Source organism: Choloepus didactylus, chromosome 4 (assembly GCF_015220235.1).
Source record: "Choloepus didactylus isolate mChoDid1 chromosome 4, mChoDid1.pri, whole genome shotgun sequence".
In the NCBI taxonomy this organism is placed as follows: Eukaryota; Metazoa; Chordata; class Mammalia; order Pilosa; family Megalonychidae; genus Choloepus; species Choloepus didactylus.
Window position 1 is genome coordinate 110415728 of NC_051310.1, and position 18629 is coordinate 110434356.

The window sequence follows — 18629 nt, forward strand, 5'->3', positions numbered from 1 at the left end:
CGCCCCGCTGCTGGGTACTTGTGGTCACCGCTGTCAGGCAAGCAGGTCCCGTTTCCTACTCGGGGGAGCAGAGCTGAGGGGCCGGCCGGCCGGCGGACAGGACAGTCATGGAGGCAGCCGCGCGGAGGCGCCAGCACCCGGGGGCGGCGGGCGGCCCCGGCACGCAGCCCGGCGCCTCCTTCCTGCAGGCCAGGTGGGCGCGGGCCGGCGGGGTGGGGAGGGCCTGGCTCTGCGCCCGACACTGGAAACGCGCCCTCCCTCCTCCGCCCCGTGGCGGGGTGAGGGCAGCCGTGTGGAGACCCCCCTCTGCGGCGGGGGCCGCGGCTGGAGTGCAGCGCAGTGTGAGCCGGAGGCTGCCGCGGGACTCGGTCTGTCTCCTCTCAACTACCCTGGCAGCTTCTCCCTCGCCCACTCGCCTCCGCCCCGCCTCCGTGTTCTGTTCTCTTCCTCGGGATCCCCGAGTCCAGCGAGGCTCAGGGTGCCCCTCTGCAGCTCCGCCGTCATCCGAGTGTCAGGAGTCCCCGGCCAGGGTCTGGGGTCCGGGTCCGCTTCCTCTCTTCCCCGCTACCAGGGCCGGCGCTTGGAAGGTCGCTCTAGGGAGACCTCTCCAGCGGTCCGGGAAAGTCGCTGGAGGGCGGCGGGCCCGCGGTGCATCTGCAAACCCTAGTCGCCACCTCCAAGTTCTCGGGAATCCCTCCGGCCCTGAATGGGACTTGGATTCTGCTGTTAATCGGGAGGCTCGCTGCCTGCCCGGAGGGAACTCAAGAATATGAGATTACCAAGAGACAGCGGAGAAGAGTGGGGCCCTCCTCGCCGCTCCCCACGCCCAGAGAAGCCAGACAAACGGCTTTTATGCTTCTCACACGATTGCTTTTCCCTTCTCTCACTAAGAGAGAGAAGTTATGGGTTTTTCATGTTGAGAGGGAGCGGGGCAGAGAAAATGGCACGGAAGCTGGGTGTGTGTCTATGAGTGTGTGTCGGTCGCCTTTTAATCTTTCACTCCATTCTGTCTTCATCCTGTTTTACTGGCCAGAAACATTCCTTGCGTTCAAAAGGCATTCATTAAGTACTTCTGGCGTACCCGCGCTGCACCAGGCACTAAGAAAAGCGGGCAAAGGGGAGGCGCAAAGGGCTTGTAGTCTGATGGGATGGGAGGAAGAGAGCCCGAGTGGAGATGAGAGGTAATCTTTGAGGGCTTCGTGGAGGAAGTGACACTTGAGCTGAGCCTCAGAGGACTCAGTAGAGGACCCCGGGAAGAAAGGCTCTTCTGCTAGGGAGACAGTTTGGAAAGAGGGAGGAAGTGCAATGGTGCTGGAGCTTTGTGATCCTAAAAAGAAGCAGCAAGAGGATTTATAAAGATTGTGAAAGACTTTTCATAGCCACAGGGCTGGGTGTGAGAGCCTACAGCCCAGGCGCAGTGAGGCCCTACGCACCTCACTTGCCTCAACCTAGTTCCTACCTTAAGGGCAGGCCAAGAGGCAGCCTTTATTCCATAGACACTGGGGAGCCATGGAAGGTTTTTGAGCACTGAGGCAATGTTAGAATGCTTTTGGTATGATTTGGGATGATAGAAGTTTGGCAGTGTGGGCTGAGGGTAACTCTTCTCCGGCTTCTGAGGGAAATGTGGACTGAGGGATTGTGTGTGTTTAACTTAGAACACATACTTTAAACCCATTGATTCACCTAAGTCTCACCTCAGCCCAGATGGGTTAAGGAGACTGCACTAGGGGCTGCCTGCCGAAGTGTCCAACCTGTGGCCTCCCTCCTCTGAGGAGTTCCCAGCCCACTTGCTATCTGTTTTCTTCCAGGCAGCCTCCCTTGACTGAGGGACATCTTTGTTCTGGATCCCCATCAAGTTGGGGGTCTTCAGTTGCCCTGAACCGTGGAACTCCAATTATGATAGTATCAGATATAGTTACCGCTTTATTTCATGTGTGGGGCTTCCTTGTCCAGCGTCATAGGCTCCACAACACCTGTGAGCCGCCAGATGTTGCTTCCAATGTACAGGTGAGGATATTGAGGCCCAGAAAAGTTACATCACTTGCTGGCAAGAACCAGGGTCTGAACTCATAGCTTTTGACTCCTAATTTCTGCTCTTACTACTCCACCTTGGCTGCAGAGGAGTGATGTCCTTCTTTGTCCCTGCATGAGCTCCTTCCCAGCCAGGGCGCTTCTCTGGGATGGCACGAGGGCCTCTCCCAGGGTATCCTCTGTCCTCTGTGGATGCCTCTGGAGCCATTCCCGGTGTTACTGCTGTTCAAGACAGAAGGCAGATTTATCCTGTTCAATTCCTAGGATTTGTGGCTTCCCTCTTTTGCATCCATGATTTGCTTGCACACCTCTAATGACAGGGGCCTCACTAACACTCAAGGTAATCCATTCCAACTTCCATCTGCTCTTAGACAGCTTTTTGTATTCTAATCAAAGTAATATATGCCATGATTAAATCTCTCCCCAGCACCAGACAACCACATCAGCCTCTTTTATCTGTTTCTGCCAGAGTTAAATTTATGTTATATATAAGCTTATAATAATAACAACAAACACTTAACTAGTACTTTCTGTGGGTCTGGACTTATTCAAGGCTCTTTGCATATGTTGACTCAACCACAACCCTTTGAGGTAGGATCTACTATTACTCCCATTTTACAGATGAGGAAACTCAGGTCCAAGATCTGGTCAGTGGCAACTGAGATATGAACCCAGGCAGTCTCCAGAGTCCATGCCCTTACCAGCTGCGTGGGACTGTTTCTTGGTTTATCGGTTTTAAATATTACCCTACTGACTTCCTACTATGATTTGGCTCACTTATCCCTCCCCCATCTTCCCAAGATGGTTCTTTTTATCTTCTATGTATTATGTACTAGTTTCCTAGGGCAGCTGTAACAGAAAGTACCACAAACTGGGTGTCTTAAAAAAAAAAAAAAAGAAAGAAACTTATTTCCTCAGGGTTCTGGAGGCAAGAATTCTGAAATCCAGTGTCAGCAGGGCCAGATTCCCTCAGAAGGCTCTAGAGAAGAACACTTCTTTGTCCCTTCCAGCTCCTGGTGGTTACCAGCTGTCCTTGGCGTTCTTTGCCTTGGGCTGCATCAGTCCAAATTTCTGCCTCCATCTTCCCATGGCCTTCCTCCCTCTGGGTGTGTCTGTGTGTGCCAAATCTCTCTCTTTATAGGGCTACCAGTCTTTGCATTTAGGGCCCACTCTAATCCAGTAGGACCTCACCTTCACTTGATTACCTCTGCAAAGACTCTGTTTCCATTGAGGTCACAGTCATAGATACCAGGGGTCAGAACTTCAACATATCTTTTAGGGGGACACAGTTCAATCTGCCACCGTCACTACTTTTAGTTTTCCTACTGCTTACCTCTGTAGCCTTAGGGGATACGCGTACACCGTTATTTCCTTTTTAGTCAACTGTAGGCAGAATCTTTTGATTCTCTGCTTTTGAAAGGAGGTTAGTGTCCTAACCTTACCTTTAGCTTCCCTCACCCTTTCTCCCAACTCCTCTCGTCTGTATTTTTACTTTCATGTTATCAAGGTTGACGATATTTACCTGCTATTCTATAACCATAATTGTCTTCCATGTTTTGCCGGTGGATTGATTCTAAACACTGAAAATTTACATTAGTTTCACCAGGTAAATACTGTTCTCTACAGAACCAAGTAATGTTCAGTAATTACATTTACTTTCTTATAATGCTTTTGCTTTTCCTAGAGTTTCTATATTGCCTTTTTTTTCTCTCATGATTTGCCTTCATTTCATTTTCTGTTCAAACTGTCTATCATGTCATATTTTACCATTCTTTATATGGAATCAAATTAGCCCTCACAGGGGTGGGTGGTGGATGGGGTATATGGGAACCCCATACTTTCTGCATAATTGCTCTGGAAACCTACAACTGTTCTGATATATATATTTTTAAATCATCCCCTCAACTGTCCCCCTACTTGACTCCCCCAGGACAAGCCCTCTTTCTGTTCCACCAGGCAGTCCTGCAGATGCCACTGGCTGAATATTTCAACTGTACGGTGTGCGCTCCCTGGCTGTTGTGGTATCAGTTTCCCCATACGGTCAACTTGTCAGCTGTGGAGGAGAGAAAAGGCCAGCCTTGGTTCGGGTTACCTGCCATTGTGCTTTCGCCATTGTTCTTTGGCAACAGCTGCTGGTGATTGAGACCCAGGGCCGGCATGGGCTGGTGGCTCAGTGGGTGGAGTCTGCGGACCCAGCAACTTGGAACAGGCTGGAGGCTGCTCATCTCCAGGTCGGGGCTGGGGAAGAGGATGTCTTTACCCTCCATGCCTGCCCCCCATGTAAGGATCCCAACAGAAGAAACCAGTCAGATGCTGATCAGTCTTGATTCCCAGGCTGGATGTCTGCCTGTGCTTGCCTTTTTTACCTGCCCTGCTAATCTAGGATGGACCAATATCAGGGATCCCCATAGACCACGGTGCCTCCCAAGTTAAAGAGAACATTAATGAGCCCCTTGTGTGTCAGGTGCCCACAGATTCCAGAGACCCACACCCAAGTGGTTTCTCAGGTTTTTTATAACCCTTTATTCCTATTCTTTGCCCATTGTTTTAGTTTCCTAGGCTGCTTCAGCAAATAACCATGAAATGTGGTGGCTAAACTGGGAATATATTGGCTCATTGTTTTGAGGCCTGGAGAATGTCCAAATCAAGGTATCATCAAGGTGATGTTTTCTCCCCAAAGACTGTGGCGTTCTGGGGCTGGCTGCTGGCGATCCTTGGTTCCTTTGTCACATGGCAAAGCACAGGGCAGCATCTCCTGTTCTCTTCCTTCTCTTCTGGCTTCTGTTTCAGCTTCTTGCTTCCTGTGGCTTTCTCTCTCTCCTGTCTGCATTCATTCCGTTTATAAAGGACTCTAGTAATTAAAGATAAGATGCATCCTGATTGGGCAGAGCCACACACACCTTAACCGAAGTAGCCTCATCAAAAAGTCCTACTTACAATGGGTTCACACCCACAGGATCAAATTTAAGAACATGTTTTTCAGGGGTACATACAGCTTCAAACCACCACACCCATTTTGGAGGTTTCCAGAGAAAGGGGAGCAAAAACCTTAAGGGGCCTTATCTTCCTTCTGCATCCAGGTCTTCAGGCACAGAGGATATCACTGTGTCCTTTCTGAGGTCTCACCCTGATGGTCACTAAGGGGTGGGGGCGGTTGGGGCCTCCATGCTGGTCACTCATCTCCAATCCCTGAGCAGGCCTTACAGTTACTATCTGAAAACTGCCGAGTCTGTGGTCCAGCTGGTCCCTTCATTCTCCCCCTCACCCACCATTAAGCCAGGAATCTCAACTCCATGCAGAATCTCATCTCTTCTACCTCCAGATCCTCTATCCTGGTGCTTTGCTGCCCAGGTAAAGCTATCCATCCGTGTGTCATGCTCCCTTCATGCAGTGTTTGCATACTGTTCGAGGTTGCCCTACACTCTTTGTTGTAAGCCAAATTGTTGTTATAGCAATTGGGAGCAGAATGGTGGGTTGTTAAGAACAAATGTTTTGAATTCAGAGAGACTCAGGTTTGAATTTTGTGCTATTCAGGACTCCTGGGTTGCAAGTGACAGAAACTCTGAACTGTACCACCCTTAGCAGCAAAAGGGAATATTTCAGCTCATGACCAAACCACTGACTTTGGGGAGACCTAGAACAGGAACTTGAACACTATCAAGTCTTTTTCTCCCCCTTTCCCCTCATTCTCTCTGTGGGTTGCTTCATTTTCACCTTACTGGCCCTTGAGGCTGGCATGTTGGCCATAGGCAGCCCTGGGCTTGCATCCTTAGAGTCCCAGCACCAGAAAGGAAGGAGCTCTTTCCACCAACTTCTGTTAGAAAAGTCCCACTGGGCTAGTCTGGATCACAGGTCCTCCCTATGATCAAGGAAACAGCGTCTCCTACCAGAGGAAGCAGGGAGTAGGAAATAAACCAAAAAAGGAATAGTTGCTGCAGCTCCACACTAGACAGGTGACCGTGGCTAAGTCACTTAACCCCTCTAAGCCTCTATATCCTTATCTGTAAAACAGAAGGGTAACAGTTCCTGCCTCCTGGTATTGCCGTGAGGGTTAGATGAGAGGGTGGAGGTAAAGCTTGCACGGCACACAGTTTGTGCTCAATTAGTGGTGGGGACACTGAGTCGGGGTGACAGGAAGACTTAGTTGACTAGAAAAGGTCTACTTCCCCTGTCTTGCCTGCCAAGACCCCCCAAATATTTGCCTCCTTGGTCTCCGGGTTCCTCTATCAGCCCAGTGTGAATGCTCTTGGACTTGGCTTTACAGGATCCTAGAATGTTACAGAAGGAAGGCCAATGGCTGCATTGAAGAGGAAAGCCTTTGTGGTGACTCTAAGCTGATGTTTGCCACTAGAAAGAATGAGTACCTGGTAGTTGTGATTGTTTTAAAACAGCCAATAATTACTGAGCATAAACCAGGTACTGAGCTGAGAACTCTGGAGAACAGAGATACATGTCACACAGCTCCTGCTCTTGGCACAAATGGGATGGTAAAACTCACACCTCAGTCATCTTAGGAGGTAGTGGGGTGCTTGTCACTGGAGGTATGCAAGAAATGGCAGGGACACTGTGAGGATTTGGACTTTGGTGGAGAGATGGGTGAGATAATGGGATCTTAAAACTCACCCCTCTTCTTGAGAGTCTAGATGAAAGAACAAAACTCCAGCCCTCTGATGTTGTGGCCAGACTGTTAGAGAATGAAGTGCTCTCTGTAGTGGGCTGGGGGTGCCTTGGGGAAAGGCTTCATCAAGGAAGCCTTCCCAGAGAAGGTGACATGTGCGCTGGCCCTTGAAGTTCAGCTCCTCTGGGAACAGCAGATGGCAGACCACTTTGCTGGCAGATCAGGCAGCTAGAGATACGTTGTCACCAGGTGTCTCTCACATCAACTCATCCTTGCTGGCTTCCTGCTGAGGTTCCACTGTGAGCAGGCTTTCTCCACCTGGTGAGAAGAGGGACTCCAGCAGCTTCATTCTTACCTCCTTATGGCTCAGGGACCCAGGGAGGGGGAAACCTCTCCCTCCCAGTCTCTCCATAAGGCAGATCTCATTGCTGGGCTCTGATTGGTCCAGCTGGGGTCACATGTGCTTCCCATGGACCAATGATGGGATAGAAGTTAAAAGTATAAGCTCTGGAGCCCAAGCACTTAGGTTCAAATGTTTAGCTGTGTGACCTGGGGCAAGGTACACAACCTCTTGGGCCTGAGTTTTTCACTTGTAAAATAGGGCAACATTTCAACCTCAAAGAGTGCGTGAGGTTTAAAAGGGTTAAATGAGATAATACAGGTAAAGAGCTAACAGTAGTGCCTGGAATATAGTAACTGTTCAATAAAGGTTAGCAACCATCATCCATCCTCATGTTTCCCATTTTCCAGCTGCATCCTTTGCCTCATTTGATTGCCCATCATTCCTTGAGGGAGGAATTCTAACAGTCAGTGTCCCAGTTTAGCAGTTTCCTTCCTGAAGCACAGAGAGGCTAAGGTTAGGGCAGCTGGAGTCCATGCCCAGGACACCTTCTCCTTGACTAGAGGACCAGACCCCAATATTTCTGGCAAAATCCTCTCCCTAAAACTTAATCCTGTGTGCCTCTCCCAGTCCTCTTTGTAGCCCATCTCTGGGAGAGATTCTCTTGGGAGGAGAGAAGAGCTGACCCCTCCCGTCTGGTTCCTTCCCAGGCACAGCTCCGTCAAGGCTGATGAGGCTGCCCGCGCGGCTCCCTTCCACCTCGACCTCTGGTTCTACTTCACCCTGCAGAACTGGGTGCTCGACTTTGGCCGCCCAATTGCCATGGTGAGTGTGAAGCTGTGGATGGAGCTCCAGCCAGCAGGGAGGAGACTTGGTATGACTTGAATTTGCTGAGTGACCTTAGACAAGTCACTTCCCTTACCAGTAAACTGAGAGAAGAGCCTAGAGGCTTTCAGATCCTTTAGCTCTGTGACTGTGGCTGGTGCAGCAGGTGCAGTGAGTGGGGCCCTGTCTCTCTCAGCCCACATCTTAAGCTGGTGAACCAGGTTTAACCAAATCACCAAGCCAGACAGAGAAGTACGGGAAAGGAAGTGGAGCACGCCCTCCATCCTTCCCCGCAGCCTTGGAATATTATTTTTCAGGAGGTGAAGAGGTATAGGCTGATTTTTGTATATTAAACATGACTCTGACCCTCAAATAATTTCTAGTGTCATCTGGGAAACCATCTCCTTCCCACCAAGGCTGCCTCATGCATCAGAATACAGTAGTGGGCTTCACAGAGGAGATTAATACTGAAACAGCACCAAAGATGCTCACTTGTAATTAATAAATAAATGAATAAAGGAAACATTTAAAAAAACAGAATGTGAAAAAAAATTTCAGTGAGGTGCCATCATGCACCAAATTAACTTTTTCATAAAAATAATAATACATACAAGATCATAATTAATACCTGGAATAGTGTCTAACATGATAAGTGCTCAATACATTTTTATTGAATGAATAAAACCAACTAAGGTAAAAATAGCCATTAACATATGAAGTGCTTACTCTTCTAGGCACCGTTCTAAGTTCTTTACATGTTTCAACATATTTAATTCTCACATCAGCCCTATTTTAATTCCCATTTTATAGATAAAGGAACTTGAGGATAGAGAGGGTATGTAAACTGGCTCAAGGTCACACAACTTGCAAGTAACAGAGCCAGGAGCTGAACTTGGTCACTCTGGCCCTAGAGCTGACCTCCTTCCTAAGAAATTAAACCCTGTCATTTATGTATCCAGGACCCTAATATGTACATCCCTCCTGACCCAGTAACACCTCTTCTGAGAATCTGCCCCAAGGAAATAATCAGCAAAAAGAGAAAAATCTCTATCCCCAAAGATGTTCATTGCAGTATTACTAATAATAGCCAAAATTTAGAAATGATTCAATATCTAGCAGTAGGGACTGAGTAAGTCAGATTTGCTGTATCCGGTATAGGGAATGTTACCTGGCCACTAAACAGGAATTATGGAATCTATACAGCAAATTGAAATGTCCACAATTTAATATTTCAGGAGAAAAAAAAGAGATAGATTCCTAAGTGGCATCTATACTGACTGGTTGCAGCCAAAAAAAAGCTGCCCTGGCAGTGGTGTCAGGGAACAGGAGTTATGATGCTTGATGGTTCTCCTTTCTGCAGACTTCTGTAATGTTGTCACAGTGTTTTTTTAGAAAACACTGAGCCAGGAGTCACAACACCTGGTTGGGTTTGGTGGTAAACTTGAGCAAGTCACTGTCCCTTGGGCTTCAGTTCTGTCATCTGTAAAAAGACTGGTTGGACTAGCTGCTTTGAGCCTCATTCCTTGATGGTTCCACATATTGGGGACCAAAAGAGCTGCCCATCAAAGTGGTGCCCCGAGGAGGGCACGGTGAGGAGGAGGGATGGGGCCAGAGCAGGCCTGTGACTCTCCCCACTCACTAGGACTCAGGCTCGCGGGCCTGGTGGGGAGCTCCTGCTGGTTGAGCTACTCCCCCTTCCTGCCCAGAGTTGCTGTAACCCTATAACCCGAGTGGGACTTGTTGGGAGAGCCTCCTAGACTTGCCCCACTGGGAGAAGGTTCTACTTCACCCTGCAGAACTGGGTGTTCGACTTTGGCCGCCCAATTGCCATGGTGAGTGTGAAGCTGTGGATGGAGCTCCAGCCAGCAGGGAGGAGACTTGGTATGACTTGAAATTTGCTGAGTGACCTTAGACAAGTCACTTCCCTTACCAGTAAACTGAGAGAAGAGCCTAGAGGCGTTCAGATCCTTTAGCTCTGTGACTGTGGCCAGTGCAGCAGGTGCAGTGAGTGGGGCCCTGTCTCACCAGGAGAGGGGCATAGGGTCAGGTGCCAGGTTTGTGTGTGACCAGGGTCAGGTCCATTTACCTTCTCTGGAACTCAGTTTCTCTATCTGGAAATACCTCTTCCTGGGGTTGCCCAGAGGATCCCTAGAGATCACAGAAAGAATTAAGTGTGTGTGACGGGGGCTCAGGCCTGGGTGCACACCATGTTCCCCTCCTCCCCAGCTGGTGTTTCCCCTCGAATGGTTTCCGCTCAACAAGCCCAGCGTGGGGGACTACTTCCACATGGCCTACAACGTCATCACGCCGTTTCTCCTGCTCAAGGTATGGTCCCAGCTCCCTACCTCCTGGGGCAGCCCCCACCCTTCCTGCCATCCTTCCTCCCTACACTGGTGCTGAGCTGGGAGCTGGTGCTGAGCCCCCTCTTCCCTTGCCTGACCCTGGGGGATGAAGACTGTGATAAGAAGGATGTGTCACATGCCTGGAAACCCCAGGGGAGGCAGGGGCCGCCTCCAGCCTATGGGGATGGAGAAAATCTCCCCCAAAAGAGACATTTGTTCTGGCCTCAGCCTGTTGTGCTTGGGGGTGAAGTAGGGGAGGTGTTGAGGGTAAAAGGAGCTGAAGACAAGGCCATGCTTGGGAAACCATAAAGCATTTGGGGACGCTGAGGCAGAAGGAGTGATTGGGGTGCCCATAAACGCCGTCCTCTGGCCTGGGGTTCCCTAGCTTGGGGATGTCACTGCAGCACAGAGCTAAGACTGCTCTAGGACTGCCAGCTTTGTACTGTGCCAAGTAGGAGCTCTTAAAACAGGTGCTGCCCTCTCCTACCCCTAGGGTCCCTTATGCAGGTGGGCCCAGCCACCCGGGGCACTGAGGCTGAGCACAGTTGGGGGTGTGGAGCCCTGGGGCCTGGAAGCCTGCCCTGAAGGCCTGGCTGTCACCTGCCACTCATGGTTCCTGTGACCTTGGGCAATGAACTGTTTCCTCTCTGGGAAAATGCGGTGCTGTTCCCTGCTCCCCTGCTGGGTTCACAGGGATTCTGTGAAAATCTGGAGGCTGGTCTGGCCCCCTAGAGGGACCACCAGTTTCCAAGTGACTTCCCAGCTCCTCTTGTCCGTCCCACCCCAGGAGGGAGGTGAGGGAAGGAAGCGAGGGTGTCACTATTGTGACAGCGGAGGGGTCAGCTGTTGGGCCTGCGACTGACATGCGCCACCGTGGCCCTCAGCTCATCGAGCGGTCCCCCCGGACCCTGCCCCGCGCCGTGATCTATGTCAGCATCATCACCTTCATCATGGGCGCCAGCATCCACCTGGTGGGGGACTCTGTGAACCACCGCCTGCTCTTCAGCGGCTACCAGCATCACCTGTCCGTGCGCGAGAACCCCATCATTAAGAACCTCAAGCCGGAGACGCTGGTAAGGCCGCCCCCCTCCCTGCCAGTAAGCACCATCTCTCTGTCCATCCTGGGAGACCAGAGAAATTGCCCCAACCATTAAAGGGGGGTCCACCAGGCACGGGCACCCTCACCCCCGCCAAGCGAGGATGCGTGTGCATTATTAGAAAGCGGCATGTCAGCTGGCTCCCACCTGGGCTCGGGGAGAGGGCAAGGCTATGAAAGTAAGGAATAGGGAAGAGGGGGAGAACCAGGGGGAGGGGGGCAGAAGGGCTGCTTGGGGCCCAGCACCCTCTGATTTCCCCTTTAACCCTGCGTGCCCTTGCCTCCCTCAGATTGACTCCTTTGAGCTGCTCTACTATTATGACGAGTACCTGGGCCACTCCATGTGGTGAGTGATGGGTCCAGCCTGGGCCGAGAAAGTGTGCAGCATCCAGACTGTCTACCCCAAGGGGACCCGGCGCCTGGTCAGCTCTGCACCAGCCTCTGGGACACTGTCAAGTGCAGCAGTTGGAATGGCGTTCTCTTCCCCTGCAAGGGCCCTGAGCACAGGCCCCTGATGAGGCTGCCTGGGAGGCTGCCTGCTGGCCCCGGGCCCTGGCTCTCCGCCTTCTCCCAGCCCGGCAGTGCCTGTTGCGGCCACTAGAGGGCAGCAAGCAGCTGTCATCCCTCCGTCGCCCAGCCTGGAGCCCGAGGGTGAGGAGGAGGATGCTGACATGCAGCCTTGACAAGCAACCCCCAGGACTGAGGTGGGGTGGGGATAGAAGAGGAGACCCCTACCCGAGACAGGGCCGTGGTTTCGGGGCATAGAAGCGGGGAGAAAACTGAGGAAGGCCCGTTACGCCAGGTCAGAAGGGTGGGGCCCTGTGGCTCAGAACCCCCAGGGACCCCCTCTTCCTCCACTCCTCACCCTGCAGTCTGGAGGAAACTTCGGAAATGTGGGCTTAGCCCCAGAAGATTCAAGGCCCAAGCTGGGAGCAACTCGAGCGGTCATCAGTTCCAGCCCTCTACTTTATCCAGGATAAACTGGGGCCATGGGAGACATAGCTAGGGGGGAGTAGAGCCAGCCGGGAGCCAGGTGGCTTTACCCACCTGTGCCCTACACTTGTGTTTCCAGGGTCTGTTTCAGGGCATGAAAAGCTGATCTGCCTGCTCAGTGAGGGTTTCTGGACAGGTCTCCTGCCAGCTCTCCCTGGCCTTTGCCAGAAAACCCTTCCCTCAGAAGGCTGGAGAAGGGAGGAGGAGAGAGGGACAGAGACCTGGAGAAATAATGGGAGAGAACAGAGGAGGGCAGCACGGGGGAGAGCCTGTGTGTGGTGGGGGGTAATGAGACAAGGCGGAACATGGGAAGGGAAAAGGGGTGTGTGTGCATGTGAGAGAGAGAGCAGCCTGCGAGTAGGGAGGAGAGGAGGTGGCAGTTTTGGGGCGAGGTGGTGTGTGTGCGTGCCAAGGGGGTGAGGCCATGGGCTGAGTATGGATGAAAAGGCTTCCCAGAGCTTCCTGGGGCTGCCAGCAGGTGCTGCTGGGGTTTATTCAATCTGGACCATGGGCCTCTCCCTCCTCAGCCCTGCAGCATGCACCCGTTTCCAGGCCAGGGCTGCTGGTGAGTAGGTGTGTGTGTGAGACAGAGGTATCCCCCCCACACAGACCCCCGTCCTGTAGTCTACGGACCTTAGATTTGCACGCGCCCTGAGAGCCAGCCTCGCTTTGCAGGTTCCATTCCTGCCCTAGCCCTGGATCCCCAGCACAGGGAAGGCCGAGCAGGGGTGTGCACCTCACCCAAGCTAGGCATTTTGTAAACCATGAAGTGATCCTCACAGGACAGTGCCAGGCAAGGGCTGAGGGGTGGGAAAGAGGGTGTGGGCAAGGCAGGTGGCCAGGGCCACTGGGCAGGCCCCTGAGCCCCTGGCCTTCCTGTTGCAGGTACATCCCCTTCTTCCTCATCCTCTTCATGTACTTCAGTGGCTGTTTCACTCCTGCCAAAGCCGAGAGCGCGATGCCAGGAGCAGCCCTGCTCCTGGCGGGGCCCAGCGGCCTGTACTACTGGTGAGTGGACGTCAGCATCTGGGGGTGGAGAGGTGTGGACGGGCACACAGTGAGTCCCAGTGGTAAAAATCTGACCTGACCACAGGCCTGCTGCATCACCCTGGTGAGAGTCTCCCCCTTGGGACCCCGGTCCTCCTCTGAGCAGTGGGGGCTGTGACAGTGCCTGAGGCCAGGTCCTGGTGTGACAGAGAGGTGGGCGGAAGGAGTAGGGTTGCACAGCCTCTCCCTCCTCTTTACTCCACCTCCCAGCTCCCTAGCTCCGTCTTGAGACCAGCAGAATCTGCCTCCAGCTCCAAGCCCTATAGAGCTCCATGGGCCTCAGTTTCCTCCTCTATGAAATGGGGACGGTGAGGATCCAGAGGTAGAAAAAGGGCCTTTGTGTGTCACACACCATGGAGATGGCAAAGGGCAGATGGGGCATCCCAGCCCACTCTTCCCATTATAGATGCCCCAGGCCTCAGCCAGACTCATCCCTCCTCTGTCGCTTCCATTCTGGGACATGTGCCCTCTGGGGAATGGGGCAGCCTCCCTGGAAATGAAAAGGGGCCAACTCCAGCCCATTCCTAGGGCCTGCCCCTTGGCTGGCTGAGAGGGTCCATTGGGGCTAATCCATATTCCCCACAGGACAGGATTAAAAGGAGTGGGTGTAAACTACAGCAGGAGGGAAAGAGGTTAGACATGGGAAAGAGCTTCCTGCCCAGTTCTTCCCCATGGCATGTTGTTTCAGTGATGGCTACAGCAGTAGCAGCAATCATTTGTTGAGTGATACATGTGCCCAGGTAAGAGAGGGACACAGCTCATCTCATAACCATGGGAGGTGGGACCAGATATGCACACCACACCCCCTTTACAGGTGAGAAAATGGAGGTTCCAAGGTGTCGTCAAACTTCCTCAAGGTCACACAGCCACTATGTTGCAGAGCTGTAGTCCCCTGCGTGGGATGGGTCAACATTGCAGTTCTCCTTAGAGGCAGGGGAGTAGACCAGATGACCTCTCAGAATCCCTCTAACAAGTGTTACTGTGCTCCTGGCTGTGTGCTAGGTACTGGCTTGGATGCTACAGGGAACCCTGGAGGTCTGTGTCCCAACCTTCAAGGAGACAGTGATGACAACCCCATAAATGTGGAACTGCATTCCCAAACTCAGATTCCTAGAGGAACATAAATGCATCAAGCAGGCTGCAAGTGAATAATAGGGAGTGGTAGGGACTGTGGCAAAATGCTATCTCTCAAAGGATGCAGCAACTACTTCTCCTCTTGTCAGTGGTCATGTGAAAATACAGGCCCAGGTTGACCAGAGAAGCCAGAAATCCACATTTTCAGGCAATCTCCTGATGCTTAAGTATAGGCAGCAAACTCAAAAGTTTAAAAAATAGTCACTATACAAGCCAATGTGCCACACTTGGGCTGCGGCTTACAGTAGTGTGGTTCATGGAGCCCACTTGCTCTGTGAGCTTCTCTGACTCTGGCTGGGAGGTCAGCCTGGTACCCAGGGCCAGGGAGAGATGCAGGATGGGATGGGGAGGCCACGGTGCTGGCCTCACGGTGCCTGCCTCGCCGCGCCCCACCCCACCCCACCCCCACTTTGCCTCTTCAGGTACCTGGTCACCGAGGGCCAGATCTTCATCCTCTTCATCTTCACCTTCTTCGCCATGCTGGCTCTCGTCCTGCACCAGAAGCGCAAGCACCTCTTCCTGGACAGCAACGGCCTCTTCCTCTTCTACTCCTTTGCCCTCACCCTCCTGCTTGTGGCGCTCTGGGTTGCCTGGCTGTGGAATGACCCCACACTCCGGAAGAAGTACCCAGGTGTCATCTATGTCCCCGAGCCCTGGGCCTTCTACACCCTCCACGTCAGCAGCCAGCACTGATCAGCCACGGGTGCCCTCCCAACGGGAGATGGGCCGTAGAGAGCATCTGAGCACACTGGGGCTACATGGGTGTGCACCCAGTGCCTGGGAGTGTGGGTGAGGGCATGCATTGTGCCATGAACAGGGGTGTGTGTGCACACGGCTGTGTACATGTGTACGGAGTGCGTCCTTCTAAGACTCGATTGTTTTTGGTCAAGTTTCTATTTGGTTTGGATCTTTTCAGGGTCAGATTTAGTTTTAGGCCAAGCTGCTGTTCCCTGCCTTCGTGTGCCTGACTGGAGGAGGGGCCAGATGCCCTCTGGTGGCTGTGCAGGGAGGACTGGGCATATCACCCACCTCCTGCTTCATCCCCCGGGCCCACTGCTGACCCCAGAGGCCAGGTCGCTGTAGGTTTCATGAATGTTCCATGTATTGTTGAGCAAATCACACTTCCCTTCCTGGGTCTCATTTGTACCAGACAGACCCATGGCTCTAAGGTGGGTGAGGGGGCTGGAGCTGCTGATTACTGGGGCAACCTTGAGACAAAGCGCTGCATCCTTGAGGCCTACCTGCCTGTCACTGCCCTCACTCACCCTGGAAGGTGTGTGTGTGCCCCAGGTCCTTCCCCAGCCTCAGGCCCTACAGGATAGCGAGCTCCTACTCCCAGCATGCTCTGGGCCAGGGATGCTAGCTCCCCAGCCGTCTCCCTCCCTCTGCCAGAAGCTCCTGTCTCCCTACTCCCGCTCTGGAAGAATTGAATTGGGGCATCCCCTTGTGTGTCAGCCTGACCACAGGTTTTTGAGCTGCAGCTGAAGACAGAGTTCTCAAACACTTCCACTCCTCCCTCCACCCCATTAGAGGGGTGGGATGGACATCTTAAGGCTCTCTCCAGCCTGAATCTCTTGCCTTCTGCCAGCAGCCCAACTCCCAGAAAAGGGAGGCCTTTTTCCCAGCAGGATGGGGAGGGAGAGAACCCCAGCCCCCTCCCCCAACTCATCTCTTCCCAGGCATTGGATCCAGGTCTCCCCACACTGCTGAGGGCACCACAGCCTCTTTCCCTGACCTGCACTGGCCCAGGCCCTCTTGTGGGACTTGGCGACCTGCCTGGCCTTACCAGGCCCCTTCCTCCTCTCCTTGTATTCTCAGGTGGTCTCATGCCTCAGATCCTTTTATGTTGGTATCCCCCTGCAGCGTCCCTTAGGGCTCTTGCAGCCCCTGGGTCAGCCCCCATCAGCTGGCATGAATAAAGGCCCCTGCAGAGCCAAGCCTGGCTGGCAGCTGGTGCTTGCTTTTGGGTGTGGATTTGGGATGCAGGAGAGAATTCCCTGGAGGGGAGAGAGACTGGCAGATCTGGGGCTTGGGCTGGAGCTGGAGAGTCTCCATAACCGCAGGCTGGGCAGAGTGGGCAGACCCCATGGGCCCACCAGCCTCTGGTCTGGGCAAGAGCAGACACTTCCTCTGCCAGCTGGTCCTCTATACCATGGGCTCCCAGGAGGGTAACAGTGAGGGGACAAGAAGAGTCTCTCACTGCTCTCTTCAGAGAAGCCTGGGGGTTAACTGGGCTTGGGGAGGAGAAGGCATCCCCAGACCTGCCCCTCGAGCCTCCCAGCCATGCTGCCAGACCCATTCCAGATTCCCTATGGGGGAAAGGCAGGGAGGCCGGGTTATCAGGGGCTGGCTCTCAGCCTTGGGTCTCTTGATCCCTTGGGGCCTTGGCTTTTGATAATTAGAGGTGCTCGGCCTCTCACACAGTCCTAGAGACTTATTTGGGCTGTTGTTCTCAGACATCACACAGGAAGGGCAGCGCCTGACGGAAGACAGCTCGCTCTGCCCTGGAAGAAGCCCACTTTGCCGGCAAACATTTGATTCCTTCCATACCTAGAGGACACTGCACCCTTAAACCCCTGCTCCAGAACAGTCCTCCACAGACGGACTTAACGAGTATTTTATGAGCAGGGTCTGGCCAGTTGTGTAGGGTCTGAAGCATGTGCAGTTGAGGGTGGGGAGGGGAATTTCTTTGATAAGAAAACAGTTTTTTTAAAATGTAAATAAAATTTAGGCATAAAAGTGAATATTTAAAATGGAAAATAAATCAGCAAATTTTTGGTGCCTTGGACATCTATAACCCCTCTTGACTGAGAGCTCTCTGCACAGTTTGCTGGAAATGCTTCCCTAGAAATACTTATTGATTGTAACCTGACTTCATGCTACTTAGAAAACTTGAGGCCTCTGCTTGTCAAAATGTAGTCCCTGCCCATCAGGATCAGGATGGCCTGGGAACCGCAAGGAAATACAAATCGGTGAGCCCCACCCCAGACCTGCTGAAGGACAAAAGGGGTGGGGGTCTCCTGGTGATTCTGACACACTCAGGTTGGAGAAGCACCGCTCTAGGGCCCGGCTACTCAGAGTGGGGTCCTGGACCTGCAACATCGGCTTCACCCAGGAACTTGGGAGAAACACAGAACCTCGCTCTCCCCACCCCAGCCCTCCTGAGTCTGCATTTCAACAGGATCTGCCGTGATTCCCCTGCAACGCCACTCCACAACCAGGACTTGAAGGGCCAGTGACGGGCCTGAAGAGAGAGCTTCCTGAACCCTCTTTTCTGGGGCTCCCAGGACCAGGAGAAGGAAGGCTGGACAGGCCTCCAGGGGCCCCCTCTGCGCCCTTCGTCCAGCAGTGAAGGGGCTCAGGCTCCTCTGATTGTGGGGTGGGTGGAGGAGCCCTGTGGTGAATCCAAGCTTGTTTCCTGGAACAAAGCAAGCACAGGGTGGTGGCGAGGGTGGAGGACAAGCAAGCACGTCTTGCAGAGTGCCTGTGTCTGCATTCCTGCTCTGGGTGGGGAGAGGGGCAGAGAGGCTATGACCCAAGACCCAGAGCTCTTCTCATAGAACCACTGAGAAGTGTCAGGGCCCTGGCGGCCCTGCTGGAGGATTCCTTAGACAGAGTGTGACAGGGGGAAGGATGAGACGGAAAGAGGTGGGGAGCTCCCAGGGCCAGGTATGCGGAGCAGGAGGGAAGGGGTAGTGCCCAGGGGCTATGTCCACTCCCAGCCAAGGGGCCAGGGGTTAAGAATAAAGAGGTATTGGAGATGTTTCTATTTTGTGTTGAAGTGTCACATGCACACGATACAGTCAAGGGCACGAATCCCAAGGGGACGGCTGGGTGGATTTTGGAATAGTGACCCCTCATGTGGCCCCCACCCCGATGCAGGGTTTTGCCCATGTGTGACACACCCCTTGGAGACCAGGAAGAATATGAGGAGGGAGTGTGCAAGGGTGTATCGTCTAGGATGCCTTTTGGGGGCACGTGAACTTGAGCAACAGCATGCCTAACCTAGACCTCAAGGAAGTGTCTTCTCTCCCCTGTTGCGCCTCTTCCTAAAGGCGGGGGGCTCCTCGTGAGTGCAGCAGCTCGGCGGCCTGGCCCCCGCACGCCTCCCCACGGGCTTCAGCTCCGTCCCCCCAGTGCCCTCCCCCTCTGTCCCCCTGGCTTCCCTCTGCTCAGGGAAACCTCTCCTGCCTCCCGTGGCAG

The 18629-nt window shown here is 53.2% G+C and overlaps 1 protein-coding gene across 1 annotated transcript; it reads left to right on the forward strand.

Moving 5' to 3' along the window:
• The first annotated feature begins 107 nt into the window (after nucleotides 1–107).
• Nucleotides 108–18373, forward strand: CLN6 (CLN6 transmembrane ER protein). The gene is made up of 7 exons (XM_037833577.1): nucleotides 108–193; nucleotides 7700–7814; nucleotides 10041–10139; nucleotides 11041–11229; nucleotides 11543–11598; nucleotides 13131–13253; nucleotides 14849–18373. The coding sequence occupies exons 1-7, from the start codon at nucleotides 108–110 to the stop codon at nucleotides 15117–15119; spliced, it is 939 nt and encodes a 312-aa protein (XP_037689505.1). The 3' UTR covers nucleotides 15120–18373.
• Nucleotides 18374–18629: the final 256 nt, after the last annotated feature.